The 23,205-nt window shown below is 45.7% G+C and overlaps 1 protein-coding gene and 1 long non-coding RNA gene across 3 annotated transcripts in view; both read right to left on the reverse strand.

Moving 5' to 3' along the window:
* Positions 1–2,056: 2,056 nt before the first annotated feature.
* Positions 2,057–23,205, reverse strand: part of LOC140420970 (fatty-acid amide hydrolase 2-like) — a 72,663-nt gene continuing 51,514 nt past the window's right edge. For both annotated transcript variants that reach the window (XM_072505183.1, XM_072505182.1), the window contains 4 exons: positions 11,586–11,705; positions 11,080–11,191; positions 4,523–4,717; positions 2,057–3,075 (listed from right to left, as the gene is read on the reverse strand). In XM_072505183.1, the coding sequence (XP_072361284.1) occupies positions 2,900–3,075; positions 4,523–4,717; positions 11,080–11,191; positions 11,586–11,705 (603 nt within the window). In that variant the 3' untranslated portion in view covers positions 2,057–2,899. The remainder of the gene's footprint in view (positions 3,076–4,522; positions 4,718–11,079; positions 11,192–11,585; positions 11,706–23,205) is intronic.
* On the reverse strand, positions 17,384–23,178 carry LOC140420971 (uncharacterized). Its single transcript, XR_011946643.1, has 3 exons — positions 21,932–23,178; positions 20,629–20,784; positions 17,384–20,075 (listed from the first exon to the last, which is right to left on the reverse strand). It is a non-coding gene; the product is annotated as an uncharacterized lncRNA (long non-coding RNA).

Below are 23,205 nucleotides of genomic sequence, written 5' to 3' on the forward strand. Positions count from 1 at the left end.
GTTAATGGGCAATTATCTGGCAAGAGAGCTTTACTGTGAAACTAATTTTTTTATGATGGGGGTGATACTTAAACATGCTGGCTATATTTTCATCAAAGCACTGCCAGGTGAGGGTAATATAAAATATGCATGGAAATTCAGTTGCATCCTCATACTTCCTTGGGCAAATACAAAAAACTATTGTTGTCAAAATTATGAAATAAAAGCAGAAAATACTGAAAATGTCATCAGAATTTCCTTAAATGAGTGAAGCCCATTTTGCAGGACACCAGGTTTGAAAAGAAAATGAAATAAATTAATAGTGACACCGAATTTCAAGGGTCCAATTTTAACTAAATGCAAGTGAATGGGTTTTGAGAAGAGTTAAAATCGCAAATTTGGGTTTTAAAAGCCTGAAAATTGTAGGAGAAAGTGAATCCCTAAGTTTCAGTATACTTCAATGAGTCAGTGTATTGTTGATGAATAATTGGAATAAAATCATACATTCCAGTTGTGGCAATGAATCACATTTAAATACCTGTAAAGCATGTTCCTACATACCAAAGCATCATGATTCATATTGCAAATATTGCAACTCGTTTTACAAGCCTAAAAATTACTTTGGAATTACAGTACTCAACTGTTCGAAGCATTTATGGAATTATTTTCTCCAATAAGTATTAAATAAGATTAACATAGAACTTTCAGCCATGCAGTCAGAATATTACTGGAATAAAAGCAAAATCATGAGGATGCTGGAAATCTGAACAAAAACAGAAAATGTTGGAAAATTCACATCTGGCAGCCTGTGGAGAGAGAAATAGAATTAACGTTTGGAGCCCATATGACTCTTCTCAATACCTAAACAGAGGAAGAAATGTGATAGGTTATATACTGTATATAAGAGGGGTTGGAGCAGTGTAGGTCAGTGATAGGTGGAGGTTAGTAGAGATTGCAACAAAGATGTGTAGGGCACAAGTCAGAGGGAGTGCCAATGGCAGTAAAGTTATAGAATGTGCTAGTAGTGGCATAAAGGTAAGATATCAGAATGTGTTAACGGAAGAACAAGGGTCAGTGCTCCGTGAAAACAAAACTAAAAACCAGGTGACAGAAGGGGGACAAAAAATGTTTTGGATGGCAGAGAAAGGTCAGTCTGAAGTTGTTGAACTTAATGAGTACGGAGGGCTGTAATATGCCTAATTGGAAGTTGGCATGCTGCTCCTCCAGGCTGCATTGGGCTTCACTGGAGCATTGCAGCAGGTCAAGTACAAAAATGTGGGCATGAGAGCAAGATTCTGAGTTGAAATGGCAAGTGACAGGAATGTTAGGGTCACGCTTGTGGACTGAGCCAAGGTGTTCCGCAAAACAGCCAGCCAGTGTGTGTTTTGTGTCCCCAGTGTAGAGGAGACAACATTGGGAGCAGCAAATACAGAAGATCAAATTGAAGGAGGTGCAAGCAAAATGTTGCTTCACCTGAAAGGAGTGTTTGGGGCCTTGAACAATGAGAGGGGAAAACAGCAGGTGTTGCACCTTCTGCAATTGCAAGGGGAGGTGTTGTGGGAAGGGGATGAGGAGTTGGGGATGATGCAAGAGTGGCCCAGGGTATCATGGAGGGAGCACTCCTTTGGAATGCTGACTGGCGGGAGGGGGGGGCTGGGAAGGGAAGAGTCATGCTGGAGTTGGAGGTAATCACAGAAACCTCAGTTCTCCAATCCTGCACATGCCGCTTTTATCTCCTTCCCAAAACCCACAAACAGGATCGAAACTTGAAGGATATTGTACTTGGTATCAGTGAGAACAAATCAAATTTTCCATAACATCCAACGGTACTCCAGAGGTCCTGGTTTAACAAGTGATTACTTGTTTAACTTAGAAGAGACAGAGGTATATGTGACAATAATCTCTGGATGAAGTCAAATTTATAAGTAGAAGTGCTGCATGAAGTTTAAATGCAATTACACAATATAGATAAGGTGTATGGAAAGATGCAGAGTGGTTTGGTAAAACCCAATTAAGACTAAGTTATGATTAACCGAGATTTCATCAAAGAAAGAATGCAGAAACACCCCCAAAACACCTCATTTAAAGTGTATTTATTGCTTATAAATTATATAAACTGGCCATCTGAATATGTCATCAAAATTTACATTTCAAAATGTTGTTATACAGTAAACAAAGTTAACAGTGCAATGCAATAGCAAATCCACAACTGTGCATTCTTAGATTTCCATGACTTCAATAATCTAGCTTGTTCAATTTATCTATAATAGTATACCTGTACTAGATTTATTTAAGAGACAGCATCATTCACCAATTGTACAATTAACAAGCCACAATAAAAACAAAAGCTGCATGGAAAATAGCTTTAGTTCCAGTGAACTGTTGAGGTTGCAAATAAAATATCAATTTGAAAATAGTTAGAGAAGTTGGTGGTTAAAGAAAAATGTGTTTTGTTAAATGACAGATCAGCATAAAATAATTAAGTACACCCACAGATATAAAATGTCCAAATTTGCATTTTGTACAAGAATTCTAGAATTACGTATGCTCTCAGAAGGAATTTTTAAAAAATTAATCTAGCATGATCAAATTTGTATTGACAAGTTATTCATAGACTAAAAGTAATGACTAAACACAAGAGTCAGGAATTATTCTACATAATGTACAGATGTGGTGTTAACAAGTGTCAATAAAAGATTAGTGAGAAAAATATAGCTACAAGCAATAACTTTCAAGATTTCACATTCACATTGCTATAGGATTGTTTGACATATTCCTTTATGGCATAAATCTTTTAACTTGATTATAGAAAATATCCATAATTGAATCCTGGCTGTCTATCATTAATTTAAATAGCAGTGGATAAAGAAAGAAATGTCCTGTTTTTTTAAAGCAGGAATAAGATGAACTTAAGATTTATTCAAGGTGCTCCTGGATTCCGCCATCCACCAAAAGCACATTCTAAATGTTGAGCCACACGTAAGCAGAGGTGGTCATTATGGTGATTAGCTACAAGCTGAATTCCAAGAGGCAGCCCGTCTTTACTTAACCCAAGGGGACACTGGGTCACTGGCAGTCCAAGCACATTAAAAATTGCTAGAAGATGAAATGACAAACAAATTAAACATATTTTAAATATACCTTACCTAGATTATTTCAAAATGCACCCAGAAAATAGGCTCAGAAAATATAACATGGAAATTAATAAAAATTTGCTTTTTACTCTGAGTAATGAAGGTCTGCAATGATCTGCAAATAAATTGGTCAAGTCAAAAATGCTGAAGATATTCAAAATGCAATCAGTTGCCATGATGGTAGGATGAATGCAATACGTTAATGAGGTTTAATGTTGTCATTCTGATATTTATGTTAAGTCCTTAAATTTAAGGATTAAAAAATGACTACAATTAATGCATATGCTGCCAGATGGCAATATCTGAAAGGGGTGTTAGCTGACACTGTTAATAGAGTTGCACCATAATTCAATATCCCTTTCTTACTAAGATTAATTGAAATAACTATTCAAATTAAGCTGTAATGAAGAATAAAGAAAACAAACTTGCTAACTGGCATAGACAAGTTCAGGATCAGGAAACACTTCAAGAAGAGAGGGGTTTACACATAGAATAACCTTCATAGAATTTACAGTGCCGAAGGAGGCCATTCGGCCCATCGAGTCTGCACCGGCTCTTGGAAAGAGCACCCTACCCAAGGTCCACACCTCCACCCTATCCCCATAACCCAGTAACCCCACCCAACACTAAGGGCAATTTTGGACACGAAGGGCAATTTTGGACACTAAGGGCAATTTTATCATGGCCAATCCACCTAACCTGCACATCTTTGGACTGTGGGAGGAAACCGGAGCACCCGGAGGAAACCCACGCACACACTGGGAGGATGTGCAGACTCTGCACAGACAGTGACCCAAGCCGGAATCGAACCTGGGATCCTGGAGCTGTGAAGCAATTGTGCTATCCACAATGCTACCGTGCTGCCCCTTCCTAAATTACCAATTTGGTGGCAGCCTTTCAGAATGCAAGGATCTGTCCTGACACTTGGAGAAGTTCACAGAAAAGGTAAAGCTGGAAGTCACACTGTGCTTTTACGAGGAACATGGCAAAAACCAAGAATGGCTAATTGTGGAATATATTTGGCACGTTCAGCAGTTTTTGAACACAAACATGCCAATAAAAATTGCAAGTGTATACAAATAATTATTTCACAATGCAACTAAACTACACATGTCCAAAGTTTGCAATTGCCTCAGTATATTTTAAGAACATGCATAAGTTTGGAATTTAATTGTAAATTAAGTACTGCACACTTTAATTCAGACCAAGAACAAATGATAGCGAATGGGACGTTATAAACCATGGTAACTACCAAAGCTTTTAAATTTTGTGTGTTTTAGTTAGTTCTTTGACATGAAAAGTTGTAAAATATACTTTTTATTTTTTATAAGAAAATATATTTTAAATTTACACAATTTTATTTAAGATTTTGTACTTTTAAAATATTTAACTTCATGTCTGTTGCTTACCTGTGTATGCAAAGTTGAAGGGCATAAGTTTAGGGTGGTGGTGTCTAGGTGCAATTTTTGGATGGGATGGGTATAAAAATACACCATCATCTCCTAGTAGATTGGAAAACTCATTCTGAAGGTTCCGACTCATGTTCATCAGTTTAACATTACTTTGATGATTTGCTTTGGCCAAATCTTCCGTAATAACAAGACCTATAGTAATAAACATAAATTACATCAGGTAGGCAGAGCTAATAGTTTTTAATTAACTTGCAGAGCTATTCAAAAATTTATCACGGATATTAGTAATACAAAATGTAACTTAAGACTACTGCGTCCAATCATTTTTCATGGTCTTGCAAGACCAAATTCTGCCTTATATTCATGAATTCAGGCTAAACAAAATCTCTGCTCAATTTCCTAACGCTGCCAACTGAAGCTACCACACCCACCCTAGTTTACGAAAAAATAACACTCGTACAAGTGGTCTCAACCGTTAGAAACAAGTAACAAACACAGCGACTGAATAAGTACTGCAATGTAATTTTAGCAGAATGGGTGTGGTGTTTACACAGAAACTGACCACGGGTAGGTTATTTAGTAAAGATTTGGATTTGGTTGGACTTCCGGTGTCAGCCATGGAGCATGGTTACACATTTGGTGGCTTCCGCTCGAGGTGGAATTTTCTGGTCCTTCCACACCCGATGCGAGGGTTATTTGCTGGGGAATGATGTGTAAGCACTGAAGGATTGCAATACTCCTCTGGTGGGGCCTGTTTATGGCTTATCAGACGAGGAGAGCAACAAAGAAGAGGCAGTAGCTTGACCGCAAGAATAGTCGAGATGCGACACAGAAAAAGATGGCGGAAGGCGCTGGGGCATCATTGCCACCCAATGGTCTGCAGGGCAGCTCGTGAACAGTTTGAACAACAAGTTCCAGCAGCAGAGGAAGGAGGCCTCAGAGTACCTGGCTAATGTGGTGGAGCCACTTAGGGAGGCTATTGAGAGAGTGGCGCAAAGGCTGGAGGCGCAGGGCCTGATACATCAGAACGTAGAGGAGACCATAGGGGAGCACGAGGACTGGCTGACCTCGCTGGAGTCGGAGATGGTGCTGGTGGAGGACAGCCAAAGGTGGTTGAGTGAGAAGGTGGAGGACCTCGAGAATCGCGCCAGGAGGCAGAATCTCCAGATCGTGGGGACGCCTGAGGGGATCAAAGGAGTGCAGGCTGCTAAATATGTGGCAAATATGCTGGAGAAGCTGATGGGGGCGGGGGTTCTTTGACCGTCCCCTAGAGGTGGATAAGACACACAGGGTGCTGAGGAGGAGGCCGAAGGCGATGGTGGTGAGCCTGCATCGTTTTCTCAATAAGAAGAAAATCATGAAATGGACGAGGCAGACAAAGAAGTGTAGCTGGGAGAGGAGTGAGCTGAGAACATACCAGGACCTGGGTGTGGAATTGGCCAAGCGGCAGGCTGGTTATAATCGGGTCAAGGCTGCCCTCTACAAGGAGGGGACGAAGTTTGGGGTGCTGTATCCTGCTCGTCTGTGCGTAACGCATCAGAATTGGGAGTTTCACTTTGATAGTTTGAGGCGGCGAGGGAGTTTACGAGAGATCATGGACGGGGGGGGGGGGGGGGGGGGGGTGAGTGTGCGGACACTGAACTATGAAGATGTTAAATGTGGGCTCACAGGATGGGTGAATTTAAGGAAAATGGGAGTGGAGAGGGCATGTGTGCTTTCTTTAATTTTGGGGTTTCGCGGTGTGGGGGGGTGAAGGGCGGATTTGCAGAAGGGACAATATACGGAGGCCCCGGGCGGACGACAACCTGTTTCCGACCCGGTGGGAAGTTTTAATAGGATCATGGGGATTCTGGGGAGTTTGGCCGTTTCTCAGGATATAAATTGGACATGGGGAAAAAACAAAGTGTTCCTGATGAATGCCAGGAGGTAGGAGAGGAGGCTGGGCGAGTTTTTGTTCTGGGTGGGAGGAGTGAGTTTTCAGTACCTTGGGATAGAGGTGGCGCGGAGTTGAGCCCAGCAGCATTAGTTGAACTTGGCGTGACTGGTGGAGGGTATGAAGGTGGACTTGAGGAGGTGGGATGTGTTGCCCTCGTCTTTGCCAGGGCATATACAGATGGTCAAAATGACGGTGCTGCCCCAGTTTCTATTCGTATTTCAGAACCACCCCATCTTTGTTCCCGAGTCCTTTTTTAGAAAGGTAAATGGGATGATTTCAAGGTTTGTGTGGGCAACGAAGGCCCTGCGAATGAGGAGGGCGTTTCTGAAAAGGAATTGGTGAGTGGAGGGTCTGGCTTTGCCAAGCCTGCTAAAGTAATACTGTGCAGCAAACATCGCAATAGTTAGAAATTGGGCAATGGAGGAGGGCTTGGACTGTGGGCAGGTGGCATGTTGGGGGACAGTTTGAGGGCACTACTGTTGGCACCTCTTCCGTTCTCGACAATCCAATACTCTGTGAGCCCAGTAGTCGTATCAGCTTTCAGGGTTTGGAACCAGTGTAGGCACACTTCGGACTGGAAGGCATGTCCCTGTGGGTGCCTATATGGGACAACCAGAGGTTTGTGCTGGTGGGGCTGGATGCGAGGTCCCGGGGGTGGCAGCAGGTGGGGTAGAGTATTTCAGGAATTTGTTTGTGCGAGGAAAGTTTGCAGGCCTGCAGGAGCTTGAGGAGACAGATCAATTGCCTAAGGGTAACAGGTTCAGGTACCTGCAGGTGAGGAACCTTATTAGAAAAGGGGTGTCATCCTTTCCTGAGCTGCCACCTCTGGTGCTGCAAGACAGGTTGTTGTCAGGGGGATGACATTCAGGAGGGGAGAATGGCGGATATATATGGAGAGCTGAAGGATAGGGAGGGCGCTCCTGTGGAGGGGATCAGACGCAAGTGGGAGGAAGAGTTGGGGGCCAGATGTGGAGGAAGCCCTGCGGAGGGCGAATGCCTACTCATCGTGTGCGAGGTTAAGCATCATCCAATTTAAGTGGTGCACGGAGCCCACATGACGGCCTTGACGATGAGCCCGTTCTTTTTGGGGATGGAGAATAGGTGTGGGGGCGGTGACCAATGAGAATATGTTTTGGGCATGTCCAAGGTTGAAGGGGTTCTGGAAGAGGATTTCAGATGTAATGTCCAAAATTCTGGGCGTAGCTGCTCCGAGTCCAGAGGTGGCAATGTTCGGAGTGTCGGAAGATCTGGGAGTTCAGGTGGGGAGAGAGGCCGATGTCTTGGGCTTTGCGGCCCTGATTGCCCAGAGGCGGACTCTGTGGAGTTGGCGGGACTCAGAGCCGTCAACGGTGAGGGTATGGGTGAGTGACCTGGCAGAATTTTGCGCCTGAAAAAAGTCAAGTTTGCCATACATGGAGTGGAAGAGGGGTTCACCCGGAGGTGGAAATTGTTTATTGACTTCTTTAAAGTGAATTGAGGCTTCAGCAGGGTAGGGGAGGAGTTTGGGGTGTTTTGCTTTGTTCGAGGGGAATGGAGGAAAGAAAAAGGAGGCGGACCTGGAGGGGACAGGGGGTTGAGGGCTGGATTGTTAGTTTTGTTACCTGTAGCCAAGGTTTGGCTTTTGTATTTTTGCATATATAAAAAATGCCTTCAATTAAATTATTTCTTATAAAGAAAGATTTGGATATAATTGGTTCCAAAACATTTTTCAAGGTAATTTATCTGCCACATTCTGTCGTATACGTCCGTCATTAACAGGGAGAAAATAAACACACAATAATGTATTTGCAATAACTGCAAATTAACTGCAAATTTTCTCCAGGCTCCCTAAACCAGGCAGCCTTTTTAGTTCATGAACTGAAATGCTGAAACAATCTCTAATTTTGCCATGGTGCTCAAAGCTGTTAGGTACAGTTTCTATTGTAACATGATACAACTATAAAACAGTGGAAAAAGCTTTACTGCAAAAGTCTGAAGCATTTCTACATTTGTTTACCCCCTCTTTTGGCAATCATTTTAATTAAATTAGAATTTTAATTACACTCTCCCCACACCAATACCTTTGCAATTCTTTTTCTTCATAAAACGTTTGAGTCAAGAGTTTAAACATATTTTCTCTTATCTTTTTCTACTTTATTACAGTCCTAAGTGCTTGAATGAAAAATCCATGACAATTCGTCGTCATGGGGGTGGTATAGTGGTTACCATTACTGCCTCATGGCGCTGAGGATCCGGGTTTCATCCCGGACCCGGGTTTCATCCCGGACCCGAGTCACTGTTTGTGTGGTGTTTGCACATTCTTCCCGTGCCTGCGTGGGTCTCACCCCCATAACCCAAAGATGTGCAGGTTAGGTGGATTGGCCACGCTAAATTGCCACAAAATTGGGGGGGGGGGGGGAAATGAATTAGGCACTTAACTTTAAAAAAATAATAATAATTCACTATTATTAGCTATATAAAATAGTGGCCTCATTCCTCCCGAGCCAGTTTCCCATGCACCTGCCACCTTGAGTAAAAATGTTATAGGTAGTGTACCAGGGATGGGTTCAAAGAAGGGCCAGGTTGACTGAACTACAAGCTGGAACAATTATATTACTGAACTGCTATGTGCAGTTTATTTGCCAGGATCGGAGTCAATCCTGCCCTGGTCAACACCCTGATCTTAGAAGCCAAGTAGTAAACACTAGAGCCATAAAGTGTGTGTGCAAAGGATAGGTGAAAGCCATACGGGAGCAGAGTTTTCAAGGCCATGATAGGACACTTTGTTATTGGAAGAATCCTTCTACAGCCAAATTTGTCCAAACCTTGATATTCAAGACTAGGCTTGAAGAATCACTATGTAGCAGGTTCGGTAGAGGGTCTCACAGCGTTAGGGTAAATTTTATTCATTTGGCTATTTCCCACCTTTCAGATTTTTTGGATTCACCAATATTTGATGAACAGAAGGATGTAGCTTATCACAGATATTGATTTCAGGCCAATACCTATTCAATTAAGTGATTTGTCAGATATGTTACACTGCTTTTCGTGCCTCATTTTATGTCGACAGCAAAATGCGCACGGTCTTATTGCCCTACAGTTATTTCTCATGCTACTATTCAATTAAATCTAGGCAGTTATGTTCTGGGTCTCCTTCCTCCTGCGGCCCACTAAATAGGAATTGTGATACACTCCTATCTGTTATCATTTTTAAATCATCCCTTTCCATTTAGATTGCCTCGTATTTTAGAATTCGGGAGTCGGTGAGCCATCTATGGGATCCCTGTGTCAGGATTGTATGTACCGTATGCGGGGTTGCTACAATTAATTTGCCGCCAAAAGTGAGTTTACGGCTTTCTTCCACAAGTGCCGCTGTAGCGGCCACTGCTTGGACGCACAGTGGCCATCCGCGGGACACAGGATCCAATACTTTCGACAAGAATGCTACTGGCCTTTTGTCCCCTCCCCACTTTTGGGTCAGAACCCCCATTGCCCTTCCACCTTCCACATTAATGTAGAGGTAAAAGGGCTTCTCCAAACATAGTACGAAGTCTTACAACACCAGGTTAAAGTCCAACAGGTTTGTTTCGATGTCACTAGCTTTCGGAGCGCTGCTCCTTCCTCAGGTGAAGGTTCTCCAAACATGGGAGAGAGAGCACTGGTGCCCTTATCAGGCTTTGTCTTAGTTCATCATATCTCTCTTTTTCTTCCTGTTTCCATTTCAATTCCTTTACTTCCTCTGCCATTTTGTCATATAGGAACTTAGTTTTTGATGCAAAATTCTCGATCCAAATTCTGCAGTATCCTATTAATCCTAAATATTTCCTTGATAGTGCGTGGTAAAGGGAGGGAGGTTATTCCTTCTATGCGTTCAGGGTTTATCCTTCTTTTTCCTTCACTTACTAAATGGCCCAAATACTTGACTTCTTTTTCAACAAACTGGAGCTTGTTTTTGGACACCCTCAAACCTTTTTCTCCTAGGAAATTTAGTAACTCTATAGTCCCCTTTGTGACCGCTGTTTTGTCCAAGCCGGACAGTAGCAGGTCATCCACATATTGCAATAATTGGGTCCCCTGCTTGTTACTATATTCCTCTAGTACTTGTTCCAGCACTTGCCCGAACAAGTTAGGTGACTCGGTGAATCCCTGGGGTAGAACTTTCCACCTATATTGTTGCTTCCGTCGGGTGTATGGATTCTCCCATTCAAAGGCAAAAATATCTCGGCTTTTCTCATCAAGTGGGCAGCTCCAGAATGCATCTTTTAGATCCACCACACTGAACCATTTATGGGCATGGGGAATTTGTCCCATAATGGTATATGGGTTTGGCACCACAGGATGGCGCTTTTCCACTATTTTGTTCAGCTCTCTCAAAAAAAATTCTCATGCTACAAGTACCCAGTTTTCCATAATGTTAAAATAATGAAACATTGATGTCTCAGGACGGTCACAATGTTCCTGAGTACTTCTAAAATCTTGGAACCTGCAAGCAAGCTACCTCAGTAAAACGTCAGTGTTACAAGACCACTGAAGAAAATGTCATTTTTTGCTTCAATGAGAAGTCTAAACCAGGTTTGCAATGTCTTAAACATAACATAATTCCAGCACTTTAACTGCATTCTGCCAAGGTAAACTTTACCTATAGCAGGAATTGTATGTGGCGAAAGTCCCAGAATCTTTTTCACTAATTCCCACAGTGGCCTTATCTCCTTCCCATGATCTGCCATCAACTCTTTGAAAGACCTTGATTCCTGTTAAAAAAATATAGACTGTTATCCAACAATGTAACTTCTGTTTTAGCTTGCAGTCTTCATTTAATTAGGGGTCAAATTAAAACAATAGTGTTAATTTGAGGCAAAGACGAAAGATGCAGATGGGTGATGTTATGGTGGTGGAAGTAGGAGGCCTTTGTGATGGAAACTCCTGATTCAAATAGAATGCTGAGCTATAAACCTAAAGCCAAACAAGCAGAACAAAAATCAAGAAATTGACGATGTTTTGTTTCTAACACCAAGATTATTGAACATTTGCACACTTAATTTCAGCATTCATTTTCAAAGTTTCGCTTCAGGATTTCTTTCCGAGAGGAGAAAACTAAAATACTATTAATTCTTTAAATATCAGAAATAATAAATGCAACTGTACCTTGCCATCTGTCTCAGGGGAGACCATCATTGCTGACCAAATCTGGAAAGCATACTTCATCTTGTGGATCTGAACTTGCTGTACCTGTACACCAAACTGCACTTCAAGGTATTCAGTTAACTGAAAAAATCCCAAAATATAGCACCAGAAGATTAAATGTGCAATATCAAGATTTACATTATCAGCTAATGATATTTAAGACAGCTGCAAACAAAGAGCCAGTAAAAATATTTTTAGCTAGTAAGGTACTGCAAAACTCTTAGACAATTCAAACCCACCAACATCCTTATGATCAATTTCACTCAGACTTGGTGTGTTCAGATAAAAAGGGTGGGGAGGGAGATAATTGCTAATTTAATCAAACTCAAGAGGATAAAACCCATAGAGTGCGATGATTCTCCGGAAAGATTTCTACGTGTGGTAGCAAGCGGGGACTTGCCATTAATTGGTTCACTTAAGACTGTTGTTAATTGGTTCACTTAACAAGGTCCCATTGTAGAATCCCAAGTTTCTTTACCCGTCAGTCTGGCCTCAATAAAAGTCGAGATGGATTTGCAGGTACAGCATTAGTTATTTTATTTAGCTTGCAAGCGTTCCTCAATTCTCAGGAGCACGAAGCACATTCTGCTCCATGGACTTCTGGAATCAAGTGAGGATATGGAACAAAGGAATCTGTACTGATATATTCAAATGGCATCAAGTTTCACATACACGATGCCCATAGGTCATCCTATATACCTCCTGACCTGTTGATCTATTCTGATTGGCTCACTTCCAATCCCTTCCTCTGGCCCCTATTACCGAGCATCCTTTTCTCCTGCTTTGGTGGACACACCTCTTCCTGCTTTTCCATGCGGTCTGAAATCCTTTGTCTGTGAACTAACCAGAATTAGACTGGCCTACCTCTACATTACATTAACTAATATCTCTAAAGTAACTATTTTATATCACATTCGTCACCATGAGCTTTTAAAAAAATAATTTAGAGTACCCAATTAGTTTTTTCCAATTTAGCGTGGCCAATCCACCTACTCCGCACATTTTTGGGTTGTGGGGGCGAAACCCATTCAGACACGGGGAGAATGTGCAAACTCCACACGGACAGTGACCCAGAACTGGGATCAAACCTGGGACCTTGGTGCCGTGAGGCAGCAATGCTAACCACTGCGCCACCGTGTTGCCAGTGTCAACGGGTTACAGCACATAAATACCCCGGGAAACATACTTCTCAACAATCAATAATATAGTTTGTACAACGGTTCCCCCCTTTTCACTCCTCCTTCCCCCCCCGCCCCCCGGTGACGAACAACTCCTCAAACACGGTCATGAACATCCCCACCTTTTCTCAAACCCCTCTGTTGAGCTCCTTAACTCATATTTTATCTTTTCCAACCACAGGAAGTCGTACAGATCACCCAACCATGCCGCTACTCCCGGTGGCAATGTCGACTGCCACTCCAGTAAAATTCGCCGCCGGACAATCAGAGAGGCGAGGGCCGTGACATCATCCTTCCTGCTCTCCGTGAGCTCCGACTTCTCAAAAACACCAAATATCACCACCAAAAGGGTCTGGATTCACTTCCTCGCCCCATTATCCTTGCTGTGACCGCGAACATGCCCACCCAGAATCTCTCCAATTTTTCACAACCCCAGAACATGCAAGTGTGATTTGCTGGCCCCCGCCCACACCTCTCACACACATCTGCCACCCCTTGGAAGAACTCACTCATTCTCACCCAAGTCATATGTACCCTATGTATAACCTGAAACTGCATGAGGCTCATCCTTGAACACAGGGAGGTCCCGTTTATCCTACACAGTGCCTCACTCCATACTCCCCAGTTGATCTCCTCTCTCACTACCCTTCTCATTTTTCCTTGAACTTCACCACTCTATTCCCCTTTCACATCCGGAAGCAACGGTTGCTCCAGCAGGGTGTATCCTGGCAACCTAGGGAACACCTTCCAGACCTTTTCCGCAAGGTCCCTAACCTGCAGATACCTGAACTCACTCCCTTTGGGAGCTCTACCATCTCCCCTAGCTCCTCCAAACTGGCAAATCCTTCCAGCAAATACAGATCCCTCACCTTGACCAACCCCACTTCCTCCACCTCGGTATACACTATCTATCCCCCCCAGACCGGGTCAAACCCATGATTCTCGCACAACGGCGTTAACACCGAAATCCCTTCAACTCTAAAATGCCTCCTCAACCATTTCCAAATCTTCACCAAGGACTGCACCACCAGGCTCCCTGAATACTTAATCGGTACCATTGGCAACACTGCCGTCACCATAGCCCTTAACCTGGACCCCCCTACAAGATTCCTCCAACATCCTAACCCATTCTACTCCTTCTCCTTCCCACCATCGCCGCACCTTTTCCACATTCACTGCCCAGTAATAATGAAGCAATTTCGGCCACACCCACCTACCTCCCCTGCTGCCTCTGTCTCTTTCGCAGGGTCCTCCTGATCCTCGGCACTTCACCCACCCATACAAAATCTTAAATAATCGTGTCCAGTTGCCAAAAAAGATCAGGGGTGAAATTCTCCCTCAACGGCGCGATGTCCGCCGACTGGCGCCAAACACGGCGGCAATCAGACGGGCATCGCGCCGGCCCAAAGGTGCGGAATGCTCCGCATCTTTGGCGGCCTAGCCCTAACATTGAGGGGCTAGGCCGACGCCAGAGGGATTTCCACCCCGCCAGCTGGCGGAAATGGCGTTTGTTGCCCCGCCAGCTGGCGCGGAAATGCGGCACATGCGCGGGAGCGTCAGCGGCCACTGTCAGTTTCCCGGCGCATGCGCGGGAGCGTCAGCGGCCGCTGTCAGTTTCCCGCGCATGCGCAGTGGGGAGAGTCTCTTCCGCCTCCGCCATGGTGGAGGCCGTGGCGGAGGCGGAAGGGAAAGAGTGCCCCCACGGCACAGGCCCGTCCACGGATCGGTGGGCCCCGATCGCGGGCCAGGACACCGTGGGGGCACCCCCCGGGGTCAGATCGCCCCGCGCCCCCCCAGGACCCCGGAGCCCGCCCACACCACCTGGTCCCGCCGGTAAATACCAGGTTTGATTTACGCCGGCGGGACAGGCAATTTCTGGACGGGACTTTGGCCCATCCGGGCCGGAGAATCCAGCAGGGGGTCCCGCCAACCGGCGCGGCCCGATTCCCGCCCCCGCCCAATCTCCGGTACCGGAGACTTCGGCGGGGGCGGGGGTGGGATTCACGGCGGCCAACGGCCATTCTCCGACCCGGCGGGGGGTCGGAGAATGACGCCCCAGGAGTGTCTGAAAAATAAACAGGAACCTGGGCAGAATATTCACCCTCCCCGCCAAAGTGTATCCCACCTCCTAAGATCCCCCCTGGCCTCCTCCACCAGCTTCCTTAAGTTCCACTTATGGAGCCCCATCCATTCCCTCGCTACCTGAATCACCAAATTTCTGAACCTATCCCTCCCCACCTTACTGGCTTGCCCAGTTCATTCACCGGGAAAACCTCGCTTTTCCCTCCATTCAGCTTATACCCAGAGAACTCTCCCAACCTCCCTAGCAGGCCAGTGATCCTTCCCATACTCTCCAGAGGGTCCGAAACATACAATAGGTCATTGGCATAGAACGACATCTGACGCCGCTCCCTCTGTCCCCTCATAATCCCCTGCCACTCCGCCGACCCCCTAAGAGGCATCGCCAAAGGCTCTATGGCCAGTGCAAACAACAACAGCGGGCACCTGTGTAATTCAAAGCTTCACGAGCGCATATCATTCGTCCTCACATCCGCCCTTGGTGCCACATACAGCAACCGCACCCCAACCGCACCCAGCCCACAAATCTTCCAAAGCGAAACCTTTCCAGAACCTCGAACAAACACCGCCACTCCACCCGGTAAAATGCCTTCTCCACGTCAGTGGACACCACTACCTCCAGTACCAGGGCTCCCAACGGAATCATAACTATGTTCAACAACTTTCTTATATTACTCTTTGAGCTACCTGCCTTTCATGAAGTCTGTTTGATCATCTGCAACCACCCTGGGACACAATCCTTCATCGTCCCTGCCAACAACTAGCCAATACTTTCACATCCGTGTTCAACAGTGATATGGGCCAATATGACCCACATTCCACCGGGTCCTTCCCCTTTTTCGTGATTAACGTAATCACTGCCTGCGTCATAGTCTTCGACAGCCTCCCCTCTCCAACTCTTCATTAAACGCCCCCAAAAGATGTGGTGCCAAGTCAGTCACAAATTCCTTATCAAATTCCGGCGGATACCCATCCGGCCCTGGGGCATCTCCGATTTCATACCCCTGATACTATCCAGCATCTGCCTCAGCCCCAGGGGCTCCTCAACACCTGCCTCTTTGTTTCCTCCAACTGGGGAAATACCAGCTCGTCTAAAAACCACACCATGTCCCCCTCCTCTCTCTCCCCAGTCTGCCTTGTATAATCCCTGGATACCTCGTTTATCTTCCCTGGCACCGACACCACATCCCCAGCAACCAATGCCCCCCCCGCCCCCCCCCCCCCCCCCCCCGGCGTCAGTATCCTCAATATTTCCCTGGACTTTGCCTTTCTGCAACTGGTGCGCCACCATGAGTCTTGCCTTCTCCACATGTTCATATTACACCCCTCTTGCCCTACCGCCCTCCCCGTTGTCAGCCTGTCAAACTGCCCCTGAAAATTCTTCCTCCTCGCCAATCCCTCCGTGGTGGGCAGCCTTGAATACTCCCTGTCCACCTCCACTATCTCGCTCATTAGGCGGTCATATTCTTCCCTCCTTTCCCTAACCCGAGAAGGCTTCAAACTCTTTCATGAGCCTCATGATCCCGTCTCTGCTGCTTTTGGGATCCAAAACATAGAGGAGCAGGTCATCCGCATTGAGTGAGACTCTGTGGTCTGTTCCCTCTCTGGATCTGCTTCTAATTTTTCCCCGTTGAGGGCAATCGCCAGCGGCTTGGGTGCCAGGGCGGGGACATCCCCCATCTGCTTCATAAACACACCTAGTTCTTTCAACATGGTGTTCCCCGATTTGAGGTTTGATCGGTCTGTCCGTGGTTCCTGTATGTAGTTAAAGATCCCTCCATGATTCGTCAGTGCTTGTCTATGTTGGGGGTTTTCACCATGGTCCCCTTTTGTTGTTCCAGCTGGGAGCGTACACATTGACCAAGACGCCTGGTGCCCCTTTCAGAACACTGCTGACCATGATGTACCGTCCCCCTGGGTCTGTAACCATCCCAGTTGTGGTAAATGCACAACTAAGCAATATGACTAGCCCATTACCTCTCGTCCCACAGGAAGAATGATATGTCTGTCCCACCTATCTTTTTCTTACCCCAAAGTCGGTTCTTCTCACTCAGATGCATCACTTGGAGGAAGTCTATGTCGGCTTTCATACTTTTCAGGTGGGCAGACTCTGGATCTTTTCACTGGACCATTAAGTCCCCTGACGTTCCAAGTGACTATTCTAATAGGGAGCTTCTGTTCTCCTCCCGCTCCTCCAGGATCAACCATACTTACCTTGTGGATGCATCCCTGCACACCAGGGTTTCCGTTAATCAAAAGGCCGTCCAACATGGCTGCCAACTAGGTGTACGCGATGTGGGTGAGCCCCTGCATTCCAGGGTTTCCCTTTGTTTAGGGACTCTGCAAAGTGGCCACCTGCGGTGCCATTTTCTTCCCGTCAGCCTGGAGTCCTTCCCCCCGCCCCTGTCTCTCCCATGGTTCAGCTTCTGCCCCTCCTTCCCACCTTCCCTACTGTTGTTCCCGCCCCTACCCAGTTTACTCCCCCTAATTATCCGCCCCATTTGTGGTGTATACTTCCCATTGCCAGGCCCTCCTTCCCCGATGGGAAATGCGCTGCGCCCTCTCCCTCCCATCCCAATCTAGCGTGAGCTTTCCTTCTAGTGTGGTGGCCCCCATCCTGAGGTCAGACAAGCCTATCCTTCGCCAGTTACTTTTCTTCCCCCTCTTCCTCCTCCTGCACGCTGCTGCCCTCGCCCCGTCCTGTGTTTTAGCTCTCAGGTTCAGAGCGAGGCTGTAGTCGCACGCAAATTGTCTATTAGCATTTCAGTCTGACAGGGTGACTGTTTCATCATTGGTCCTGTTGCTGCCTTCCCAGCCCCTTCTCTCAGATAAATTTGTCCGTGTCTGCAGGGGCCGTAAAGTAGTGATCCCTGCCCTGGAAAGTGACCCATAATTTGACTGGGTATAGCACCCCAACTTTATCCTACTTTTGAGCAGGCTCCCTTTGCTCTGTTGAACTCCACCCAGCGCTTGGACAGGTATGCCCCAATGTCTTGGTATATTTTTGAATCTGGTGTCCATCCCAGTTGCTGGCCTTTTTGTCTGTATGGCCCAGCGCAGGATTCTTTCCCGGTCCTGGTACTCCTTGGCGATTATTGCCCTTGGCTGTTCCCTGGGTTTTGGCTGGAGTGACCTGTGGGCTCAGTCTATCTCTGGTATGTTGGGGAAGCTGTCCCTTCCCACCAAGTTTCCCAGCATCTGGGCCACGTAGTCTGTGGGGTTCCGTTTTCTCCAGCAGTCCCACTATCCTCACATTTTGGCGCTGCAACCGGTTCTCCTGGTCTATCTTCCCCCTTAGGTTCCCTTATGTCGCCACCAACCTCACAATCTCTGTCACCAGGGCGACGATCTGGTCTGTTGAGGTCTTTTCTAGCTCTTGTTGCTTCCTCGCGTTTGGGTGTCGCTGGAGTTTCTTCGCCTCGTGCTTCCGCCATCCTGTTCGCTTCTCCTAGCTTCTGTTGCTTTTTGCTTCTTTGCGGCTTCTGGAGCTGCTATTGTTCGGCATCACTCTTTGTATTTCGATTGGAGAGAGTGAGGGGATGCTTTTGTCCCGGTTCTGCCGGGCTATTTTTGACTAAAATGCCACCTTTCCTGTGTCCACTCAGCACACCCCCGTCACTGGAAGTCCTCTATGCGATTTTAACAATGTAAAATCCCATACCATAGTTATATTTTACATTGCCCTTTAAATAGAATCTTAATTCTCCCAGAACCAATCCAAAGCTTCTTTCTACAGCCAACAGACTTTCTCCATTTTCCTTTCCCAGTCGTTTATTTCTAATCCCAGGCTGAGGCACAGATTTTCGCCATGGAGAGCCTCTCTATTGTGATGAAAATGGCAGAAGTTCCTGATCATAAGTCTCATTTTCACAGGGTGGTTCACAATTCGTGTATACTCAGTTCACAGCAGAAGATGGCCATCTAAATCATAAGCTACCTCCACTGAAGTCAGATTTTTGTATATGAAATGTGCAACGTAGATCTGGAAGGAGCAGGTCTGAACTTTGTGCATTTCTTTGGATAGCTAGAGTACCCCTCTTGGAGAGGTAAGGTATCTTATTTGGATATGGTCCCGGGGTGCTAGTTAACGGCCAAGCTCATTGGAACAGTCAACAGTGCTGTCAAAATCAACTGCCAAGCATTTAGAAGTCCTATCCTATAAATATTTTATTTTTTTTTTTTATAAAAGGGGGTGCTGATATGACATGCATTAAAAAGGTTTTCAGAAAACTATTCTTATTTTCAAATATAATGACAAAATAGTTCCCGTTAGATCTTGGAGTCATAAGAATGCTCAGGTACTAAATCAGAATTTAAGCACATTATCTAAGCCAAGGCTTTAGTGCTATATTGAGGAAATATTGCAAGGCGATTGCTCCTCGGGTAAGACATCAAATTCAGGCCCCCATTCGCCTCCTATTGTCATTCATCCAAAGGCGCAATAGTTGAAGAACTCAGTTCTCCCAATGACCTGCTCAGCACTCTTCCTTCTACTAAAACTACCTGAAACAACTAGCTGCTTATTAATGTCATTGCTATTTGTGAGATTTGTCTGTCCACAAAATGATTGCTTCATTTGCCTACTCAACAGTAACTTTGGCCAATATTTTCTGGTCCCACCAGCAGTAGGTTTTGTGGCTGGCAGGAGAAATTCGAAAAGAGGCCAAAAGGCAGAATCCTGCCAGCGGAAAAACAAGCCTTAATTTTTCCCCTCATCACGTTCATGGTAAACTGAATGCAGGTCAGATTTCCTGCTAACGCACGATGGAAACCCCATCTGCATGCAAGTGCATGTTATGAAAAACACAACTTGCCAGAATCGAGTTCTCCCTCAATTAGACTGTCATCAATCATGACCACCCTCAATTCGTTTGTGACTTCAAGTTGAGTGCAATAATCTGAGGCTACTAGCAGCTGGGCTGCTAGGGATCCTCAGTGATGCTAGTGTTAACACACAGTAGTGGGGGTTTATCCTGAGGCCACTCAGGTGGGTGCCGTGAGTATTAAACTGGGCTGCTCACACTGGGTGCCGAGCTCTTCAGGGATGACAGCATTAGCACTCCCTGCTGGTGGTTTATGTTTAGGCCGCATATGGTGGATTCCGCGGATGTTGAGTTGGGCTGCTTAAGGTGGGTGCCAGGCTTCTCCGTGATGACAGCCATGTGTGTTGCAGGCATCATGGCAGGGTTGCAATCTATAACAGAGACAAGCATAACTCAACAAGAACCATCATAGAGCAGACAATCGTGATCCTAAAGATGTACTTTCGATGCTTAGACCGCTCAGGTGGGACTCTGCAGTGCTCTCCAGAGGGTGTACCGTATAATAGTGATGTGTTAATGTCACTTCAAAATTAAGACTTGCCAGAGGGAGACATGGAGGAAGCTGAAAACTCCTCAGATGATGAAGACCTGAAACAACATGAAGCTGAGGAGGAAGTTGAAAATGGGTTTCCAAGAGAGGATGCAATCAAAGTTGCCCGATATGGAAGATGTGACTGTAAGACACTAATAGCCACATGGTTCCAGGAGTAAGACGCAGGCATGGGGACACAAGCGCATTCCTCCTGTCCGTTAGTGGCATGCCTGTGATCTCAGTTGGGTGGCTCTTTCAGAGGGTCGGTGCAGCTCAATGAGCTGAATGGCTTCCTTCTGCACTGTAGGGATTCTATAATTCTATTAATAGCGGGAGCAAGGTCCGCATTCAGCCTTGGACATCCAACCCTAATGGATATCTTGTTTGCTTACCCTTTTCAGTTGAAGGATAAAAAAGGAACTACGGTCTGTGTACTCCTGAGCGTTGTTGGTGAGCTATGGCGTCCGCAGTTCCTCTGCTTGGATCCAAAGTGGGGAACAGGGATGCGCACATAGAGGGCTGCTGATGTACTGGTGAGGAAGTGAAACCTGAAATTGACAATTGAATTCATGAAGGGGGAATATTGTTATAAGTTTAGTTATTTCTTTGAATATATAGTAATTCAATGTGTTTCATGTTATTTGTGGTTTTGTGTATTTACGTTCTAACAACCTAGATTGCCCGTAATGTTTTGTATGTCTGTGGTCACAATTTATATTTTCAAATGTTTGAATAGGCTAGCCCAATGGGCGGGGCTTAATCGTATTAATACAAGTCCTCCCCTCTCAAATGATTGACTATAATATATGGACTTTTGTATGGGGCAATAAAAGATCCAGTGGTGACACAGGATTCTCATTCCACCTATCTTCTTGCCAGCTCTGTATTGGAGGTGGTGCCTTTAACAGTGCCTGCAGTTCACACTACCTGTACTAAAGTAGTAATGAGACACATGGTGACAGCGGTGGGATGGCAAGTGGCAGGATAACATGATCCCAGAGAGTGGATAAGTTAGACTTGTCACGCGATATATCTATCTGAGGAGGAAGCCGTTTCGAAGCCTGTGTTCAACCAAACGCTCAGAGGCCATGGAAGACCAAGACAAAACAAGGCAGCACAGGAGGACAGGGAGACCTTGTTACATTGTTTATAGACTTTCTAAACACTCTCCACCCTTCACTCTAATCTGTTGGCTGCCTCTCAAAATCCTTTCTGAAATTCCACCATCTGTCTTTGCATCTCCAGCATATTTTGGGCAGCACGGTAGCACAAGTGGATAGCACTGTGGCTTCACAGCACCAGGGTCCCAGGTTCGATTCCCTGCTGGGTCACTGTCTGTGAGGAGTTTCCTCCGGGTGCTCCGGTTTCCTACCACAGTCCAAAGACTTGCAGGTTAGGTGGATTGGCCATGATAAATTGCCCTTAGTGTCCAAAACAGTTAGGAAGGGTTATTGGGTTACGGGGATAGGGTGGAAGTGAGGTCTTAAGTGGGTCGGTGCAGACTCGATTGGCCAAATGGCCTCCTTCTGCACTGTATGTTCTATATTTGCAATGACCATTGTCATAGAATCTGTCACTCAATCTCCAGCAGTCCTCGAAGTAAGAGAGACCTGGGCTGTCGCTTTCTCAGATTGCTGCGGAGATATGTTCCACAAAAGTGTTCCACAGAATATGACCCTGATCTGTTTGACCCACCAAGGTGTGCGTCTTAGCACTGGTGAAGGGTGCAGTTGAATGCAGTGGCAGGCCTTCTTCAAAGGGATCCTCATCATCCTCCTCTGAGGTAGCCTGGCGCTGCAATTTATGTTGCTTGTGCTGGTTGGTCGGTCTGGACCTACTTTTGCCTGTAAGAGAGAAGATAGATTTGATTCATGAACAGGCTCCATACAACATTGTATGCCATTCACTGAGAGCGTAAGGATGTGATCATCTCATGGAGGATTCATCCATGCTGGCTTGCTGAGAGGTTGATCTCGTCTTCACAATAGGAGCGATCTCCCTCCTTCCCCAACAACGTGCCTGCATTGTCCTCAAAATTTTCAGAGCTCTTGGATGACAGTCATCTCTTCTCCAGTCTGGGATCTTTCCCTCTTCATATAGGCAAGCTTGGACACAAATGATGAAATGTGATGAGAAGAGATGAAGTAGAAGTTTGGAAGCATGCACGTCGACTGTGAGTAAGGGCTGAATATGCTGTTTGTACAGAGTGAGAGATGAGGAGCTGGTGAATAGACTTTCAAAGCTGATATTTCCCCCCACTAATATTGTTTTGAGATCCCTTTGAATGCACAATGCCATGAAGAGAGAGTTAAGTGAGCTGAATGTTGACTTACCCCAGAAGAGCAGATGATATCTTTCATCTTCCTGCACTGGATGACATTTATCTGGTGGTTGCCCATGGAATTGACCTCCTTCGCGACTGCCTCCCAGGCCTCGGAGTTAAGGTTGGTGAACCTCCAGGATCCAACCCTGGGGCAAAGAACCTCCCTTTAGAGGTGCTGGCAGACACCTCTAAAGCCTCTAGGGAGCTATTGCGAAACCTTGGCACACACCTTTTGTTCCTTGGGCCCATCTCTCGAACTTCCAACTACACAATAAGGCTGTAGAGGGTAATGGGTGTGCTTGGGTAGCATTTAAATATGGTGCCGGGAATGTCAATCACATGAGGTGATGGCAGGCAGATAAATCAGTGCCTGCACCACCAGTAATTCAGCAAGCAGCTCACCTATGCACTGGACACGAGAACCTGACCTGATCAACACGCTGTTAATCCCGCCTTAAGTCTCCAGAATGGAAAATTCTGACCTACTTGTCAAAACAATTAATTGTGAAATGATTTGGAGCATTTGAGATACAAGCTGCAACATGAATGCAATTTCTATTTTATACAGAAGGACAAGAATGCGTGGATCACAGCTTTTGAAAGTGCAAGCAGCAGTTAAAAACGTTTGCAATTAAGTAATCCAATC

The sequence above is a fragment of the Scyliorhinus torazame genome, chromosome 5, assembly GCF_047496885.1.
Source record: "Scyliorhinus torazame isolate Kashiwa2021f chromosome 5, sScyTor2.1, whole genome shotgun sequence".
In the NCBI taxonomy this organism is placed as follows: Eukaryota; Metazoa; Chordata; class Chondrichthyes; order Carcharhiniformes; family Scyliorhinidae; genus Scyliorhinus; species Scyliorhinus torazame.